Source organism: Vigna angularis, chromosome 1, assembly GCF_016808095.1.
Source record: "Vigna angularis cultivar LongXiaoDou No.4 chromosome 1, ASM1680809v1, whole genome shotgun sequence".
In the NCBI taxonomy this organism is placed as follows: domain Eukaryota; kingdom Viridiplantae; phylum Streptophyta; class Magnoliopsida; order Fabales; family Fabaceae; genus Vigna; species Vigna angularis.
Genome location: NC_068970.1, coordinates 32,358,419 through 32,377,660, shown reverse-complemented (window position 1 = coordinate 32,377,660; position 19,242 = coordinate 32,358,419). Strand labels below are relative to the sequence as shown.

General features: G+C 37.3%; 3 protein-coding genes across 4 annotated transcripts; all 3 read right to left on the bottom strand.

Moving 5' to 3' along the window:
- Nucleotides 1-812: 812 nt before the first annotated feature.
- On the bottom strand, nt 813-1,259 carry LOC108327528 (cysteine-rich repeat secretory protein 38). The gene has a single exon (XM_017561223.1). The coding sequence runs from the start codon at nt 1,257-1,259 to the stop codon at nt 813-815; it is 447 nt and encodes a 148-aa protein (XP_017416712.1).
- Nucleotides 1,260-4,825: 3,566 nt separating this feature from the next.
- On the bottom strand, nt 4,826-17,633 carry LOC108343133 (amine oxidase [copper-containing] zeta, peroxisomal). Of its 2 annotated transcripts, none has more exons than XM_052876966.1 (12): nt 17,167-17,633; nt 15,886-15,986; nt 15,390-15,695; nt 9,775-9,887; nt 9,347-9,677; nt 9,046-9,261; nt 8,705-8,941; nt 8,098-8,283; nt 7,451-7,591; nt 6,580-6,848; nt 5,500-5,581; nt 4,826-5,189 (listed from the first exon to the last, which is right to left on the bottom strand). In XM_052876966.1, exons 1-12 carry the CDS (start codon nt 17,339-17,341, stop codon nt 5,064-5,066), a joined length of 2,283 nt encoding a protein of 760 aa, XP_052732926.1. In that variant the 5' UTR covers nt 17,342-17,633; the 3' UTR covers nt 4,826-5,063. The 2 variants fall into 2 exon arrangements, with proteins under 2 accessions (XP_052732926.1, XP_017436715.1); XM_017581226.2 differs by having other exon boundaries at nt 15,886-15,995; nt 17,167-17,631.
- LOC108343145 (uncharacterized) lies at nt 10,035-15,383 on the bottom strand. The gene has a single exon (XM_017581240.2). The coding sequence runs from the start codon at nt 13,768-13,770 to the stop codon at nt 12,607-12,609; it is 1,164 nt and encodes a 387-aa protein (XP_017436729.1). The 5' UTR covers nt 13,771-15,383; the 3' UTR covers nt 10,035-12,606.
- Nucleotides 17,634-19,242: the final 1,609 nt, after the last annotated feature.

The window sequence follows — 19,242 nt, the reverse complement described above, 5'->3', positions numbered from 1 at the left end:
CTCAGTTTGAATATTAGGATATGATGATAGACGAATGAAACTAATAATCAAGATTTTTGACTTATTATTGCCCCTTGCTTATCTGTAATAGTATAAAAGAAGAATAAATAATTTTTCAAATTACTTTCTGAACTAGGATGCTCTATTATAAGGATATTACAACAAGACAACAAAACCTGAATGTGCACCTAAGATTTCAAAACAGAGTAATATATTAATACGTATGTGTGAAAAACAAGATCAGAAAGTAGCAACGAAACCAATTCACAAAGGAACCCATATTCATAATGTTGAAGTGTTATTTTTTATGTGTGTGATTTTGCATTAAGCTGGAAATAGTGGTTCTCTTCTCTCATTTTAAAGTGATTGATTTCTGAATGCATGTTCACAAGTGGTAAACGGAATCTGGTACATCAAAATGCGTGAAAGCAACTTTGAAGTCACGGAATTGGTCTTCTTATCGGTGCAGACTGAAGCTTTCATATTCTTTCTCTTATATATGTTTTCTGAATGCTTTTGGCTATACAGAACCAAGCCATTAGATAACTCTTTTACCTTTACTTTTTTTCTTAAAAAGAATGAAACATAATGTAGTAATATGTTTCTGGTTTAAATAATTCCTGGTTCTTATAATAAATAAACAAACAAGTATTACCTGTGTCACAGAAAGTCACTACTATTCCAAATTACAATACAACAAATGAAAAAAGTGACTGTAAGATCAATTAATCACCTAATTTCGGATTAGGCTCAGCAATTGAAGATGTTTGTTAGAACATATGATCATGATACTTTATCGCACAACCTCCAGTTCAAATCACCCATCCTATCTGTTCACGACATTTGGCCACTTTGGCTAATATGTTCTCCAAACACTGTCTGCACCCTTCATTTGTGAGATCTCTAGAACATTGCATCAAGCCATATCTTCTCTTTATGGAACTCAAATTGAAGACATCCATATAAAACAATTTGTTAGTTTCCCTTGTTGCTTTTTTGATCAACCCTCTCACAAAATCATCACCTTTCTGAATATCTTTCATGTGGGATATATTTTTTTCTCTAAGAACATGCCATGATATGTTTGTTAAAACAGTCGCATAAACGCTCTCATTGGAGTACCTTAGAACGCAAAAATCATACCAAACCAGAGCAGAGACCTTGTTAGGGGCAGTGTTGAAGGGCTTCCTTGGTAGTAGTAGAGACACATAATTGACAAAAGTATCCAACCACATCACCACGGCAATCATAAAGGCCATACTCAGGACTGTTGATTCAATTCCCAAAATCAATAAAAAGTATTTTGCCACATTTATTCAATTCCCAAAATCAACAGAAGAACTCTAATTACTTGAAGCTAAGTATTGTGCTAAGATTTTGCAATGTACTGAAGCTAAGTTTGAAAAAGTATAATAACGTAAAAGATATCATTAGAGATTTACTTTGTAATGAAATCAAAATTCCAAGTCGATCCACCAAAAATACACATAATTAATTACAATCACAAACCACAAAGAATTGAAAAATGAAGCAAACAAAAACTTGAAAGAGAAAACAGAGATAACTGTTATTGATCGAGCGTACACGAATCAAATTAATGTGCAATTAAAATGCATCAAATTAATGTGCAATTAAAATGTAATATACTAGGAGAATGACCCCTAGATTCTTCTCTCAAGGATCAAATGTGATTCAGGCAATATGTCAAACACGTAATAGGAGGTTATGTGGATAGTTTTACTAACTAAATTCTCTAATTAAAACACTGATTAAAACATTAATTAATGAGACAGGTTGGTGTTTAGCTCAATTATAATGCTTACAATCATTGATTAGTAATAAATTAAACATTGCTCTCACCCTATTCCAACACCAGTCAACTAACTAAGCAAAGATTAATTGGGTTTTCCTAAAAACGAATTAAGCAAATGAATTGCACATGATTAATTAACTAAGCAAGAATTAAACCCAATTAGACCACTGTGTTCTAATTCCAAGTGCAAAACTGATTAAGCATGATGCAAAGCAAGGCAATTACATCAACAACTCAGAAACCTCATGGAATCATTGCAACCTCACTAATTACCAACCCAAACAGATTTAAGCTATCATTAAAATGAGTTCAACACTGTAAAAATGAATTCTAATAATCACAGCGGAAACAATTGCAAATATGAAACTGAAAATGGATGCAAAGAGATAATACGAAACTGAAAACACAACCCTAGCAGAAAAACAAGAACAGAAAACATAATTGGGCTTCAAACAGTGTTGGAAAACGCAAACAGTGTTAGAAAACACAAAGAGTGTTGGAAACCCGCAATTCAAATAAGAAAAACGAAATTCTAAGAGGAACCCAACACGAAAATGTAATAGCAAGCAAAGAGAGGAAAACGAAAATGAAGAATCACAAGTGCAGAAACGAATTTCATCAATCCAAAAACGAGTTCATAACAAAAGAGAAGAGAAAATGAAAATGAACGTCCATGAGAGCTCTCCTTAGAACCTAGAAACGTGAAAATGCAAAAAGGGTGTTTAGGGTCCCCCCTTTGACACACATAACTAGGTCAGAATCCACAATTGGGCCTCTCCCAAAAATGGCCAAAACCGATCCAATGTGCTAAATCTGTCCAAAAATGCCCTAAAAATGAAATTACATTTTAAATTAAATTAAAATGCTGATGTGGTGAGTGGAGAATGATGTGGCAATCCTTTAATGTCCCAAAATAATAATCCAAAAATTTCCCTCCAATTAATAATGACAATAATTAGCCTCAGATAATTCAAATTAATTAAAATAAAAATTACTGGTCAAGTTAAGCACAATTAGCAAAACCTGGGAAATAATGGACATTCAAGCACAATTCTCTAATTAAATATAGTACAATAAGCTAAGTGAAGTTAAGAAAATATTAATTCATCAACTATGATATTGAATGTTGGCATAGGGTGACGCCATATACCTAAGAGGATTTCAAAAAGAAATCCAGTTTTTCAAAACATAGGGTCAAAAATAAAAACAAAACCAACAAAAATACATTATAACAAAACATAGACAAAAAAAATGAAAATCAAACCACCAAAAGAACCATAGGTTATGTGTAAATGGAGAAGGTTTTTGAAATACATATTTGTTAACTTTTTTCTCTGAATTTTTATCATACCTTCAATTTTCACAAAAACTTTTCATAATGAAGATGAATCAACTACAAAGAAATGTCTTGCTTTTGTGAACTTGAAGGAGTTAATAGAAGTCCAAAGAAAAAAAGTTAACAAAATGATTGTTGGTTACGAAATCTCTGTAGGAAAGAAAATTTTGGTGAATGGAGGTGTAGGGTTTTCGAAGGATTTGATACTTTATTTAAAGGGAAATTATGGGGAAGCAAAGGAGTATTTCGTATTCATTTATTCTGGTATGGACGTCTAGGATATTACATTTATTTACAAAAATGTCACCAGTCATTTTTAACGTTGGTTATTCAGTGATTGGACATTGAATGTGTGACATTATACGCTATTTTTTACTAGTGAATAGTCTTAACCAAATTTTTTATCAAATTTATGCAGAGACTTAAAATGTACAAATTAACAAATTATGAAAAATAATTTTTTCAATTATCCAATTGAAAAATTCAAGATTTAATACAAATTATTAAAGTTTAATCATTTCACTAAATTTCAAACGTGAAAGGTTCACTCAATGTCTACATCTAAAATTATAATTTAAATAACTAACAAAACATAATAAACAAAAAATAATTTCATAATATTTTATATGATTTTTTATACCTAAACTATATGCATATAAAATCTAGTTTAACCAAATCTAAACCTAAAATCATAAAACTCCTATTTAAATTAGGGAGACATTCATACATAGTTATGTCTGAGTTCCCTTAAAAATAGTTTGGCCATAAACTACTGAGAAGTATAGTAAACTAACCTAAATTCAAAAAAATAATTGAAAAAAAAAAGATGTTTCCCAATTAACCACACACAAATGCCAAAAGCATAAGTTTTAGTAACCAATGAAAATCATAACATGAAAAAAAGCATAGTAGAAGTTTAGAGGAGAGTTTCACACAGATAGAAAAATGAGTAAGAAATAGACATTGCATGTCTTTTTTTTAAACCCATTTCCATTTGACTTGTAAAGAACAAACGTAAAAGAGAATTTTTACGTATAATCCTTGTAGATTAGACGTAAATTTACATTTATTACATACCTATCAAACATAAATTTGCGTCTGACTTATAAGAAGAAAAAATTTATGTCTCTTCCATAATTGGGGTTTGGAGCCAAGGTGAAAAATTATGATATATTAACTCTTAAGATTATTTTATCTATGACGGAAAACACAAAAGATCATTTACCAGATAACATCATTTAAGTCTAATTAGACCATTTACCACATATATTAAACGATGTATAGTCCTAACTATCTTAATAGTTTTCTATTATCCCTAGGTTGCATTTATATAAACCTATTTACTCTTTCGAGTAAACTACATGCTATATACATTATATCATTGAGATATTGGATATTATAATACAATTACTTTCATTCATTATTATTGTGTTTTTTGTGAACCATACCCCCACAAGTTTCTTACTATCTATCCTGTTATTAGATCATATCTCCAATAAACTTATATTATCTCCTGTCTGGATATGTGTGTGAAGTGTAGATCACTATTTTAGACATGTATGAAAACATTTTCCGATACTATTATCCAATTTCATTTATTACTTAGCACAATTACTCACCTTCACCCATAGATTCGTCATAAAATCAAATGACATAAAGTTACCTTGCATCTACCATGCAACAACAAAAATACATTTTAATTATACATACAATAATAACCGTTTCTTAAATATCCAGCCTTGCATCTACCATGCAACAACAAAGATACATTTTAATTATACATACAATAATAGCCGTTTCTTAAATATCCAGCCAGGTTGAACACCACACCATTACAAACTGTTGTATTTAACATTGACTTATTTGAACATAACGTACAGAGGGAGAGCCGGATTGTCTAGATTTTCAATCCTTTCAAAGCTTGGCAATTAGCCCATTTTGAATAGGCTTGGCAGGCAAGCCATTGTTCTCCTTATCATCCAAATCACCTGGGTTTGGTGGAACATCTATTGCTGGCGAGCAATTGAAAAAACCATGCGGCTGCATCATAAAATGCACGTACGATCACAAAACTAGTACTAATGATTTCATGTAAAAATGTGTTTCAACATTTGGTGGAACAAAGAAGTACTACCAACATTCTTTCTAACCACATTTTTCTATTGGTTAAAATTTATTAAAAAGTATAGTACCATGAGAGACTCGTTGAATGAAAAATGCGACCCATTTTTAATGAATTTAACCCATAATAGAGAGGTATCGTTGCTTATATTTTTCTCTTCTTGTAAAGTGAAAAGTGTTTCATTTCAGGATGAATCTCATTTAAATTCACAAAGGATGAATAGCATACCATAAGCATGAAACCAATGCGTTCCACGGGCATAACAGGCCAGTCTTCCAATCGAGGAATGTGTGTCACTCCAAATACGTACCTGAAACATTCCGCCAAATAAGTTGACATGCGCAAAAAATAAATAACCATGACATCAGAGCTTCAAGTATAGGACAACAATTATCCATCATTCATGGCACCTCAGCTACTAATTATAAGCAAGGTTATCAACTTCGAGGGTTTACATAAACTCGTAAAAGTCGAGTAAACTCGTGAGAGTCGAGTAAACTCAACTTATAAACTCGTAAGAGTTTACGCCAGATGAAAAAAAATTATATAAATAATATCTTAATTCAAATAAGTCTACAAAATTATATAACTTTAAATAAATAAAATTTATAGATATATTGTTCATAAAAATAAATATTGTAAAATATAAATACTTGGATTATTGTCATTAATTTTGATGCATTTCATTAAATATATAATAAAAAAAGAATTGTAGCAGTGCTATGGAGAGACAGAGGGGCGTGAGATATAGTGACAATCAGGTCATGAAACCCTAAACCCCAAACGACCTCGTTTTTCTTAATTTTTCCCCTTTCAAGCTCGCAGAATCGCCCCAAACTCACCATTCTACACAATCCTACCGATTTCACAGTTAATTCTACCGAGTTTACGTAGAAAACGAGTTTACTTCTGAGTTAACTCAAAAGCCATGTCTGAGAACGTAAACTCGTAGGAGTTTACGAGTTAACTTGAGAGTTTGATAACCATGATTATAAGCACGGCTGCCTATTCAAGTTTGCAATGGAAAAGGGTTTTCGAGGAGTAGCATCATAGCAAGTATATTAATACAACAGTACACACTATATTTTTTACCATATCAAACTAACATATTAAAGTCAAACGAATAATTTTTTTGTCAATTTAAAAATGTTTTGATTTTGGTTAGTAGTTCTTAGTACAATTTCATCTTGGTAAAAAAAATTGAAATATAGTTAAACAAACTAACCCCAAATTGATAAAATTTGTAAATTTTAATATTAAACTGTGCAAGTAGCAGTTATGATCGAGCTAGAAGAATGGTGAACTAACCAAAGAACTATATCAGCTTCCTCCAGTGATCGGTTTTGCTTAACCCAAGTAGCCAAACCCTCTCCAACGCGTGGATTTTGATTAGGGAACTCTCCGCCAGGATGCATTTCATCTCGTGCATAAGGAGTAACCCAAAGGTTGTGTTTCAAGAAAGCTGCTCTTCTCAAAAACTTGGCCTCTGAGCCAGCTAAAGGTAAACAATTTGAGCCAGGTACTAGCTTGTAACCAGTTAGATGCCCAGTTCGGTTTACAGTCCTTGTGTTCCTAACCTAAAATGTGCACTATTGCGTAAGATATAGAGCTTGTTCAAACTAGCAAATAATCCCAACATTTTGAAATATAACTACTGCCACAGTGAATATGCTTGTAGGAAATATATGCCCTAGGAAATTTGGAATACAGAAAAAGTAGGGAGAAAAAAAATTAACAAACGCATTCCTGCGTTTCACCATTTTCAAAAACTATAAGCATCCTGGAATCTGTAAAAACAATTTGTAAAATTTATAGTTTCTCAATACGGGGACCACGATACTAATAGCGGGGCAATCTTAAATCAATGACGACCTGAATCATGCAATTTCTCTCTATCGCTCTCTCACACATACACACAATAACTATAACATAACAATCTTTTCAATTGATGTGAATAAATTTAACATATATGTAGGCATAAATAATACTGTGAAATATCCTTCACAACTTACAGAGCAGAAGCAGCTTAAAACAGCAGCCAGATTTGAAAATTATAGATTGTCCCTGCTACAACATCTAAAGTGGACAGTGACAGCAGAAATATTCACCCAGGGAAAGATTTAATATCCGAATATTTTTTTTCCTGGAGGAGGGAGTTTAAAAATAAGAAAGAACTTACAATCCAGTGACGGGCGGATAAAGGATCACAGTCACGCATTGCTTCCAATTCTGATTTAAGCAGTTTTTCCTGAGCATAAAATGCATTGTTATGAATATTATTGTCCCCTGGCTCTTCAACTTTGACATTCATCTCAACAACCTGGGCAGAGGGGTAGATATAAGCTTATACTTAATGAAATCAAGCTTTATGATGGAAGAGAAAAAACGTAAATACCAGCAAGGAACTGTAGAATGAACTACTGAGTCATAAAATCAGGAGTTCAACATGAAATATCACAGATAAAAGAACAGAAACCTCATAAGCCACGGTAGCAATGCTAAAAGATTTCTATTTTTTAAACGAAGGGAAGTTGGTGCAAAGGAGAAACAATGTTAAAGATTTAGATCAGTAGTTTGCAATAAAAAGGACCTAATGAAAATAGAAACTACTGAGCACTGCACTGTTCATATGTGGTATTCTTTTCATCCATGAATAGTCTAAACAGCTCATTGTCCTGCTATAGAAAGCGAAGACACCTGAATGTATAGCATTCTATTTGATATTTTTACTATTACGAATTAAGATTTAGGCCAGGTGGGGAAAGAGAAAATTTTACGTTTTGCACTAAAGACCTTTCCTACTTAAAAATCAAATTGCATGCTAACCTGATTAAATGCTTCGCCAGGTTTGCAATCTACTGCCATGTCCATACGGGCAACAAAAAAATGTTGGTGGACAGGCGCATACAGTCCAGGTGCAATAGTTGTGCCATATTTTCGTGTTTCACCTGGTTGTAATGCTCCTAAGCTGAGAATTCCTGTGAGCTTGACCTCTGCTTCTATTTTTCCATCCTGCAAGAAAATAAACAATTACAGAGACAGCAAACTAGAGTGCTTGAAGCTTAGACATGTAAATCCAGCAGAAATCCATAAATAAGGAATGCAATTTGGAATGTCAGGTAAGAAAAAGACATAGAATTAATATACATGCAATATAAAACAGTAAAGGGAATATCTCTCTGCAATATAATATATTATATAACGATGAAAGTAATGCTACTGATCTAAATCCGTTCTGATTTTGGGTAACATAACATGACCTTCCTCTTGAATCCCTGACAGGACTATCTATACACAAACTTACAACCTCAGATACTTGTATGTATTAAAGGTGTGTAACTATATATCAGTAGGCCTCCAAAATCATAGATGGTTCCACCGATATCATTCGACAGACTCACAGGTATATATGCAAGGTAGAAATTTAACTTGCCTGATAAAAGTGCCAGAAAAATCCATACTCATAGTTAGCCACGGTGCATATAAAAGACACTGTCAGCCTTCTAGACCTTCGAACTTCAGCCAAACCTGTTCTCCAATCTTGATGCTTCCATAAAATACCATGATCTTCCTCATGCAAGCATACACAGTTCTCGATAGTTTCAACACCTCCATAGAAGTTAGTGAAGTGTGCATCAAAGTATTTGATATAGCCTAAACAATCACAGCCCTGAAATGATGATATTATGCACAACCAGTTTAATTTCATGTACATTGAGAAAGGAAGATAAAATGAAGAAAAAAATTGATTGGAATATAAGCAAATGTCCTGACCTTCTTGAGAGAATGAGCATTTTTCCCCAGGCCATCTTCCCCAGCATCAAAAGCATTTTTCCTATAGTGAGGATCATTAGGATCTCCATACGGGACCACCATCTCAACAAAGCTCAATCTGTGGGCCACTGGTCTTCGTCCTCGACTTCCATCAATATAGGCTACTGAATGAATAACCAACCCTTCCCTAGGAGTGAATCCAATACGAAAATTCCACTGCAAAAATGGTCCATCAGGTTTAGCAATTCTCAATATGTATGATAATGTGGTTTTGGAAAATATGCTTGAGACAGACAACCACCTTCTGCCATTCAATGAAGTGTCCATTAACACGAAAACTTGGACCTTCAGGCTGAATAATCTGTAAGGGTTTTACATCACTTCTGTCAACTCCTCCCCGGGTTTCACCAGAAGTATAATTTCTTAGTGGATCAGCAGGTGGAAGGGGAACAAGTTTACGGTCTTCAAATTCAAGAACAACCATATTTTGCATGTCAACAAGTACATGAATTCCCTCTACTGGACGGGCATAGCCATTCTCCATGGGGCAGTCGCTTTCAGTTCTACAAAAGATTAGTGGTTTAGCAAGTCTTCGGCTAGGAGCATCAGCTTCGCTGTGGTATCCAGCACACCTAAAAGTTTCAACAGCACAAGAATTAGACAGAACAAGATATAGATTAAATAAACTATCATAATAGTCTATCAAATCATCATAAAGCAGTTACTAACCAGGGATCCACCATCACGAGATCCATATCTTCAATGCCTCTCTTCTTCATTGCTTCACGAAATGGTGGAAAGTCCTTCACAATAGCTTCACACTCAGCATACTCCACAGCATCCTATGGGGCAGAGAGAACAACACAAACAATTTTTTATTCGAAAATAATTGAAATTTACAACTCGAATCTCAATGTAACTGATAGGTTTCTGAACTCGAAACCTGATCAAGAACTCCCTCTCAACCTCTCACAACAAAGACACCAAGCAGAATGAAAAGAATCTGGTATTATTCACAGAAGAATAGTCTGTACAATCAAGATACAGGGGCATAATCCCCTTCACAGGTCTAAGGCCTATTAACAAACAACGTTCCAAAAGTCCCCCTCCAACTATACAAACAACTATTTATACAACTACTTTTCCCGCCCTTCCCTAACTCTTATAAATAGTTAAGTCATTAAAGCTAATTAGTCTTCTTTCTTCTTTCGTATACTCTCCATCTCTTCTCATTCCTATCATTACCCTCCGCCTGAAGCTCAACCTTGTGTCCAAGGTTGAAATCAGGGTATTGTTCCCTGATAGTAACTTCATCCTCCCATGTTGCCCCATCCTGCCCTCCATCCTGCCCTCCTTCCTGCCATTCTATTAACAACTGTGGCACCATTTCTTCTCCTTTTTGGGTTTGCCGTCTTCCCAGAATTCGAACTGGCCAGATTGAAGGCCCCTCGGCCTGCAGGTCTTGTGGCAACTCCTTCTCCACCCTCTGCTCTCCTATCGCCTTCTTCAGTTGCGATACATGAAAGACTTGATGTATGCGTGTTGTCTCCGGCAACTGAAGCTTGTAGGCTACCTCTCCCACTTTCTGAATAATCTGGAATGGTCCAAAGTATCTAACTGCCAACTTCGGGTGAAGCCTGGTGGTCATTGAAGATTGCCTGTGTGGCCTTATCTTCAAGTAGACCCAATCCTCAACCTTCACATTTGTGGGTTTCCTTCTCTTGTTTGCCTATTTCACCATCAACTCCTGAGCCCGCTCCAAATGAAACTTCAACTGTCTCAACGCCTATTCCCTGGTTTGGAGCTCTTGGCTCACCGCTTCTACTAATGATTCTCCAGGTATAAATCTATGCATTGAAAGAGGTGGTCTCCCATAAACAGTCTCAAAAGGAGTACACCTTATGGCTCCTTGATAGCTGGTATTGTACCAATACTCAGCCCAAGGTAAAACTGTCATCCATCCTCTCGGTTGTTCAGAACAGAAACATCTAAGATATCCTTCCGACACTCGATTTAATACCTCTGTTTGCCCATCGGATTCCGGATGATATGCGGTGCTCATCTTCAATTGACTACCTTGCCCCTTGAACAACTCCTTCCAGAAAATACTTAGAAATAAAGGGTCCCTGTCACTCACAATGGACTGAGGAATTCCATGCAGCCTGACAATTTCCTTGACAAATATTTCTGCAACAGTTCTGGCCGAATAGGGGTGCTTAAGTGGCAGGAAATGGCCATATTTACTAAGGCAATCTACTACAACCAAAATAGCATCATACCCCTACAATTTGAGTAGCCTAACTATAAAATCCATGCTTAACTCTTCCCAAACAGCGTTTGGAATTGGCAGCAGTTGCAACAGTCCTTGAGGACATGAGGACAAATATTTGTGTTGCTGGCATACAAGACAGCTGGCAACAAATTCGGTCACATCTTTCTTTATGTTGATCCAATACAATGATTGGGCTACCCTCCTGTACGTCCTGTACACCCCTGAATGTCCACCCATCTACGTCACATGAAATTCTGCTATCAGCTTGTGAATCCAGGGAGATTGAGCTGACAGCACCAGCCTGCCCTTGTAGTGCAATCTCTCCTGCTCCAAGGTATAGGCTGGATGGGTATTCGGGTCACGTCTAATATCCTCCATCACCCTTTTCAAAGCCTCATCCTCCTCCACTTCATAATTTCCCCAAAATCTTGCCAGTAGGGCCTGGCCACCACACGCAATTCTTTCTCTTCCTCAATATCCCCCTCATTCCTCCTAGACAGTGCGTCTGCTGCTTTATTTGTAACCCCTGCTTTGTAAACTATCTCAAAATCATACCCCCAACAACTTTGCAATCCAATTTTGTTGATTTTGAGTAGTTATACGTTGTTCTAACAAGTACCGGAGGATCCTTTGATCGGTATGAACTACGAATCTCTGCCCCAATAAGTAAGGCCTCCAATGTTGTCTGGCCAACACCAAGGCCATCAATTCTTTCTCATAGATGGACTTGTTCAGCGTTCCTCCAGACAGAGCCTTACTAAAGAAGGCAATCGGTTTCTTCCCCTGAGTCAGTATTGCTCCCATTCCACTGCCAAAAGCATCACACTCTATGTGAAAGGGTTGTTGGAAATCTGGTAAAGACAGCACTAGAGTTGTTGTAATGGCTCTCTTCAATTTCTGTAAGACTCTGCTTTCTCATTCCAAGAGAACCCTCCTTTCTTCAATAGCTCTGTCAAGGGCTTGGCAATCTTCCCATAGTTCTTGATAAATCTCCTATAGTAACCAGTCAACCCTACGAAACCCCTTAATCCTTTGACTGTTTTTGGCCTTTCCCAGTCTAGAACAACTTTCACCTTCTCGGGGTCCATCTCTACCCCTTGGTTGGATATAGCATGCCCGAAATACTTAATCTGAGTCTATCCAAACTCGCATTTCCTCCTATTTGCCACCCATTGATTTTGCTCCAACGTTGAGAGGACACTCCTAACATGCTTGAGATGTTCCATCCATGATTGACTATAAACCAATATATCATCAAAAAATACCAAAACAAACTTCCTTAAGTAGGGCTAGAAGAGGCAGTTCATGGCACTTTGGAACGTGGCAGGGGCGTTGGTGAGGCCAAATGGCATCACCATGAACTCGTAGTGACCCTGATGAGTTCTAAAAGCGGTCTTCTCTATGTCTTTCTCCCCCATGCGGATCTGATGGTAACCCGCCTTCAAGTCAATCTTAGAGAAGTAGCAAGCCCCCCTCAACTCATCCAACAACTCCTCAATTACTGGTATCGGAAACTTATCCGGCACTGTGGCACGATTCAACGCTCTATAGTCGATGTAGAATCGCCAGCTGCCATCTTTTTTCTTCACTAGAATAACGGGACTCGAGTAAGGCCTATGGCAGGGTCGGATAACCCCTGTTCGGAGCATTTCAACTACTTGCTGCTCTATTTCTCCCTTCATCACGTGCAGGTACCGGTAAGGTCGAACATTGATGGGATCAATCCCCTCCTTGAGAGGTATGTGGTGCACCATACCACGGTCAGGAGGTAGCCCAGCTGGTTCAGTGAATACCCCTCTGTACTGGCTCAATAATTTCTCCATCTCCCAACTTTGTTCCTCCGTTAACCCCTGGCAGTCTTTAATTTCCTCCTTCTTCTCTAGCGAACCCAACTCCCATACCAGCAGCCATGCCTCTACTTCGTTCATTTTTAATAAAGCCCTTGGTTCCACCATCTTTCTTTCCAACGTTGGGTCTCCTTTTACCATTATCTTCCTTCCCCCTTGATGATACACCATAGTTAGTTTGCCCCAGTCTAGCGTTACTTCCCCCAATTTCTCCAACCACTCCACTCCTAGGATCACATCCACTCCCCCTAGTTCGAACAAGTAGAATCTTTCAGCAACTTCTGTCTCCCCTATCTCTATCATCACTCGCTCACAGCAACCCCTGGTCTTCTTCTTCTGGTCATCTCCCAAACTTACTAGGTACGATGGGGTATCCATCACGGCCAATCCCATTTCCTCCACCAATCCTTGACTGATGAAATTGTGGCTACCGCCACTATCGATGAGGATCAGCACTTCACGGTCCCATATACACCCCCGCAACTTCATTGTTTTTGGTGATGATAAGCCTCCGGCGAAAAACGCCGACAGCTCCATCTGGGTGTGATTCAGCTCAGTTTCCGTCTCGCCCCCTTCCTCCTCCTCTTCTTCGGCCAATATCAGCATTCGTAATCCCCTCTCTGGGCATTGATGGCCAGGACTAAATGGCCCACCACACCGGAAACATCTTCCCTTCTCTCTTCTCTTCACGAACTTCGAGTAAGGTAAGTTTCGGATATTTCTCCCCCTCCCGTCGCCATTGGGCCTCGCTGTTCCGTTTCCTTGGGTCGCCTCCCTCTTTACTGACCTGACGCTCTCCGCTACCCCTCCTCGGCCCTGCGAATCGCGACTGGGTTCGACTCACGCTACTACCCCTGTCGTCCTCCCCCAAGAACTCTGATTCTTGGTCGTCAGTCCGCCTCCGATCTTCGAGTGGGTACACAGCTTCTCCACGTCTCGCGCGACTCGCATGGCTGTCATCAAGTCTTGCGGATCATGCGGCCTCATGTGGTTGCACACCTCTTCCTGGAGACCCGCCATGAAGTAACCCAGAAGTTGTTCTTCGGGAATCTTGGTCGTCTGTCCCACCAAAACTTCAAAATCCCGAATGTAATCGTCCACCGGCCCCACCTGTTTAATGGTCGCTATCCTCTCATAAACCGATCCTCGAGTTCCCCCTACGAACCTTATCACCATCGCTCTCTTCAAGCCTTCCCAAGAATTTTTCTTAGTTTTCTCTCTCCAAAACCAACTGCAATTTTTCTTCTTCGGCCACTCTCTGAACTTCGAAAAAAATTTCCGCCCTACTGATCCAATTCAATGGATCGCCTCCTTCAAACACGGGTAACTCCACCCGTTTCCTCTAGTTAGACTGTCCTTCTTGATTCCCTTCTCCTCCTCTTTCCCTCTCTTTGTCGCGTCTACCCTCGTTCTCATTCACCGACGATTGACTTCCATCCTAGTGTCGGTTGTTCTGGTGGTGATTACGATCTTCCAGCATTCTCAAAATCGCTTGAATATCCTGGCACATCGCTGTCGTATCCTGTCTCAAAGCCCCTGTTTCCTGTCGCAGAGCCACCGTGTCCGCCTTCGTCTCCGCTATCGCAATTTCTACAGCCTCCAACTGACCTTCTACCGCCACCACTCTACGCTCCATCACGCGCAATTTTCCCTTCTCCAAATGAGATCCGGCAGGTCGGACCAAATTGATAGGTTTCTGAACTCGAAACCTAATCAAGAACTCCCTCTCAACCTCTCACAACAAAGACACCAAGCATAATGAAAAGAATCTGGTATTATTCACAGAAGAATAGTCTGTACAATCAAGATACAGAGGCATAAACCCCTTCATAAGTCTAAGGCCTGTTAACTAACAACATTCCAAAAGTCCCCCTCCAACTATACAAACAACTATTTATACAACAACTTTTCCCGCCCTTCCCTAACTGTTTATAACAGTTAGGTCATTAAAGCTAATTAGTCTTCTTTCTTCTTTCGTATACTCTCCATCTCTTCTCATTCCTATTAGTAACAGTTGCAGCAATTATAATAATTTGGTATATAGGATTTTTATTGACGAGTTAGGAAAATCGGAAAAGAAGTTATAAACTTCCACATAGAAAAATTGGAAAAGAAAAGGTAAATAGTTTAATAATTAATTAGCATGGGCACAAGGAGGACTCTAAAAACCTAATAAGCATCACCGTTTTAAGGAAGAACAAAATTTGGAGTAAGTTTGTATTCACCATTGGAGGCTGAACATCTGGAACAACTGTAGATGAAACAACTTTGCCCCTATGGTGTCCACCTCGAGTTGCTGCATGAACTTCTCTAAGCTCAACAATCCATATGCTTGTCTCATTTGACTTTTTATTGTAAACAACTAGTCTTGCTTTCCTTGGAGGAAGTTTAGTTGGAATCACAGGTCCACCTTTTGTCCTGGGGAGCAGTGATGGTTGAAAAGGAGGGAAGAAATATGCATCTGCTAATGCAACAACTTGCTTTTCTGGTTCTACCAGGTCTACTTCAATAAAGCGCATGCCATCCCTCACCTAACGAGATAATCAAATAACTTCATCAACATGCAGAGACAGTAGCATAAAGTGGTTATAGCTTTACGGGCAAGCACAGTTGTTCCATTAGTAGCATAAAGTGGTTATAGCGTTATGGCAAGCACAGTTGTTCCGTTGCTCGGTAGTAAACCACGCAAAATGTATACCAAGGAGGGAAGAAGTTATGTACCTCAGGTGTTGCCCCAGCTGCTCGAACGGTTGCTACAGCTACTGATATTTCAGCAGCAGATAGTGGATCCAGAGGATGGCTGGTCTGAGCTTTCACCATGACTGTGATACCTACGTCAAAAAGAACAGTTCTTCAACTTTGGACATAAGAAGAAATTTCATCATAGATGAGGAGATAAACTAGGGAGACGACAAAGAAAAACACAAAAGACCAAGAGCAACAGAAATGGAAAAGCTGAGCATAAGACCCAATACATAAGGCTCCTAATCTCCCTGAAAATCTGAGAGAGCAACAAAGTTGATGCATCCATGAGCAATGGACCACAGAGAAGCCAAAAGCGTAACTCTATCCTTATTGGAATTGAGGTAATTTAAAAAGGGACAAAACTTAGACGTAATTTCTTAAGTACTTTTAGTACTATTCTGGAATCAAAATTAGAGATCTCACTTCAATAACTTATTTAATGCAAACTTTTATTAAGCAGGTAAGCGAAATGAACTATTTCTGATAGAAGAATAGAACCTTAAACAACTAAGAACAATATCTAAATTTTGACCTTAGAAAACACATTAAAGATAGGACTTAGGCTAGGAGTATTCCTAACCAACGAGGCACATTAAGGACTGCATAAACTACAGATCGCCACAGAAGAACTCGTCCATCACTCTCCAAATTAAGAATACATTTTGATATTTAGAGAGAAAAAAGATAAGGTTCTCTTTCTTTATACAATTAAAAGAAACATGACACTTCATTCAAGTTCTCATGCATGACAAGTTGAAACTTCCAGCAATTCTTCCACCGAGAATGAAATTGATGCAAAAAGAAAAAGGAGAAAACAGGAAGAACTAGTACAAGAGAAGGCGCAGTGTTTACTACCATTTGCGTAAGTGAAAGCAGTAAGAAAGGAGTATGCATGTTATTCTGTTTCGAAAATGAGAGTATAAGGAGAAAATGACTGTCAAAATGAAATGAAATTTTGAATTCGATAATTATAACAGAGGAAGAAAAACGAAATCAATATAATACTACCGAGAAAGAGAGCATGATCAATCATGCATATGCGAGCAAGAAAAGGAGCGAGTAAAATGTACTTTAAAACTTGTAGTCAAAGAAATAAATTGACCCATAATGAAGACCACTTTGCAACACTAGTTTATTCTATCATTCTATCAGCAACCAAGGAGACGAGATCAAGTAAAAAATAATAATAATATCAAGTTCTAAACAAATAAAAGCCTGAAAAAAAAACGAAATTGAATTAAAAAAAAAAAAAAAGACCTTTGGCAGAAGCGGTTTTGGGAGGAGAATCGATGGCGGGAATGAAGGTGGCAACGGAGGGCCGTTGTTCTTGCTGTTGTGATGGTTGTTTTTGTGGTTGGAGCGACGCAGAAGAAGACGGTTTGTTCGTTCCGGTGGCGCAACATGGCGTCGTTTGTTCCTGAGCTGTGGCCATTGGAGAGGGTTAGCGAGCTCAGCGTAGTAAATTCCAGTGTAATATTCCACTGACATACAGCAATAATGCCAGTAGTTTCGAGTGTATGCCACCGCCGCCACCACCACTAGCACCCACTGAAGAACTGAATGAGTCACTTGACGCTGTAAATGGGATGACAGGAGGAAGGTACTTTAAAGAAGAAGAAAGGATTTTTTTTATTTTTTGTTTTTAATTAGGGATGCAAAATTGTGGTTTTGGAAGGGGAAAGCGATGGGATCAGTGGAGTTTGGTGAATGGAATTTGGTTAATTAAAATAATGATCAGTGGTTGATGCGAGTGTGTGTGTAGATGGATGAGGGAAGGTAGGTGGAGGTGGGGAAGAGAAGACGTCACCTCAGGGAAAGCGACAAGGTTTCCAAATAAGCAGATCAGACATCATTGACAGTGATGCAACACACACTCCCACGGAACATGCAACTCTCATTCCTCTATCTTTCCTTTTTACCCTTTTCTTTGCCCTGTCATTCCACTTATACGTCCCCTAAATTATCACTCCATTATTCAAATTAAGGTTCTTTTCATTCTCCTATTCCAGGTTGCCTAACGATGTGGCAATTCCCTGTGCCACAAACTCCTAACTTTTTGTAATTGCGTCTGCTTCAAAGCAACTCACGCCTTTTATTGCTTCCAGCTTTACTCTTCCTATTACCTTTTTCTAATTACAATTTTTAATATAATTATGTCATTGAAAATATCAGTAAGAAGGAAACTGTCTTTCGGGCCATTTCCTTCATCCAACCTTTTCGAGCTTCTTTTTCAGGTAACCATTTGCTTTAACTTCGTCTATTTCTCAGCTTTTTTTAATTAATTGGGATGGGAAAAGGTCCCCCAACCTTTTTCTATTTATCCCATCCTAAAAAAAATACATATGTGTTATATTATTTGTAACATAATATCTATGAATTTTTATTCTATTTATGAATATTTATAAATATTTACAAGCGTCTTTTATTGTTTATTGCAAACTACTACTATAATCTAACTCTCTTGATAATTAAGGAATTATGTGGTCATGGATTTGATTCTAACTACTTGAGAATTGAAGATTATGTAGTGATAGGTTTGATCTTAATCTCCTCAATACAGTCTAACTTGCTTGAAGGGTGTTTAAGAATAAAAAATTAAAATATATCTAACTAGAATAAATACATACTTTGGAACCAATATGCTTAATAATGAAGCAAATTCTAATACAAGTAAATAAGATCCAATAATCATCATTTACAGGAATAAATGATCATGTGAAGTAAAAAAAATCAGAGATGTGGTCCTTAATTTTAGTATAATGAGCCCAATTAAGAAGCTTAGCTGTGAAAAAGACTTGTGAGACCTGAAAAAAAACACACAAAATGCTCCAACATATCTTGGTTGGCTAGAACAATTTAGTTGAGATTTCTTAAGAAATCATGTTTAAAATAAATAATAAAAAAAGCATTAGGTGGATGATTGGGTAATGATAAAAAAAATTGTACATGTGAATATTTGAGGATAAAATCCATTTATTGACATTAACGAAGACAAATATCATAATATCTAACCCATGTCTACCATTACTTGTTAACGATTGTTAACAAGTTTTACTTTAGTAAATTTTTTAATCAGAAAAATATTAAGTATTAAAGAATTGTTTAGAAGTTAATTTTATGTATTTTTATTTTTTTTAATTTGACTTATGAGATTGAAATTATTTTAATAAAATTAATTTCTTTAAAACTTAGTGACAAATTAAAAAGATTTATTTCCAAATTCACTCTCATTTACCTTCAAATTCACTTAAATAAACGACAAAAAAATTTATCTTCAAATCTTCTCAAATCTCCTCAAATCCGCTTAAAAGAACAAGGATTTTGTTTATGGCT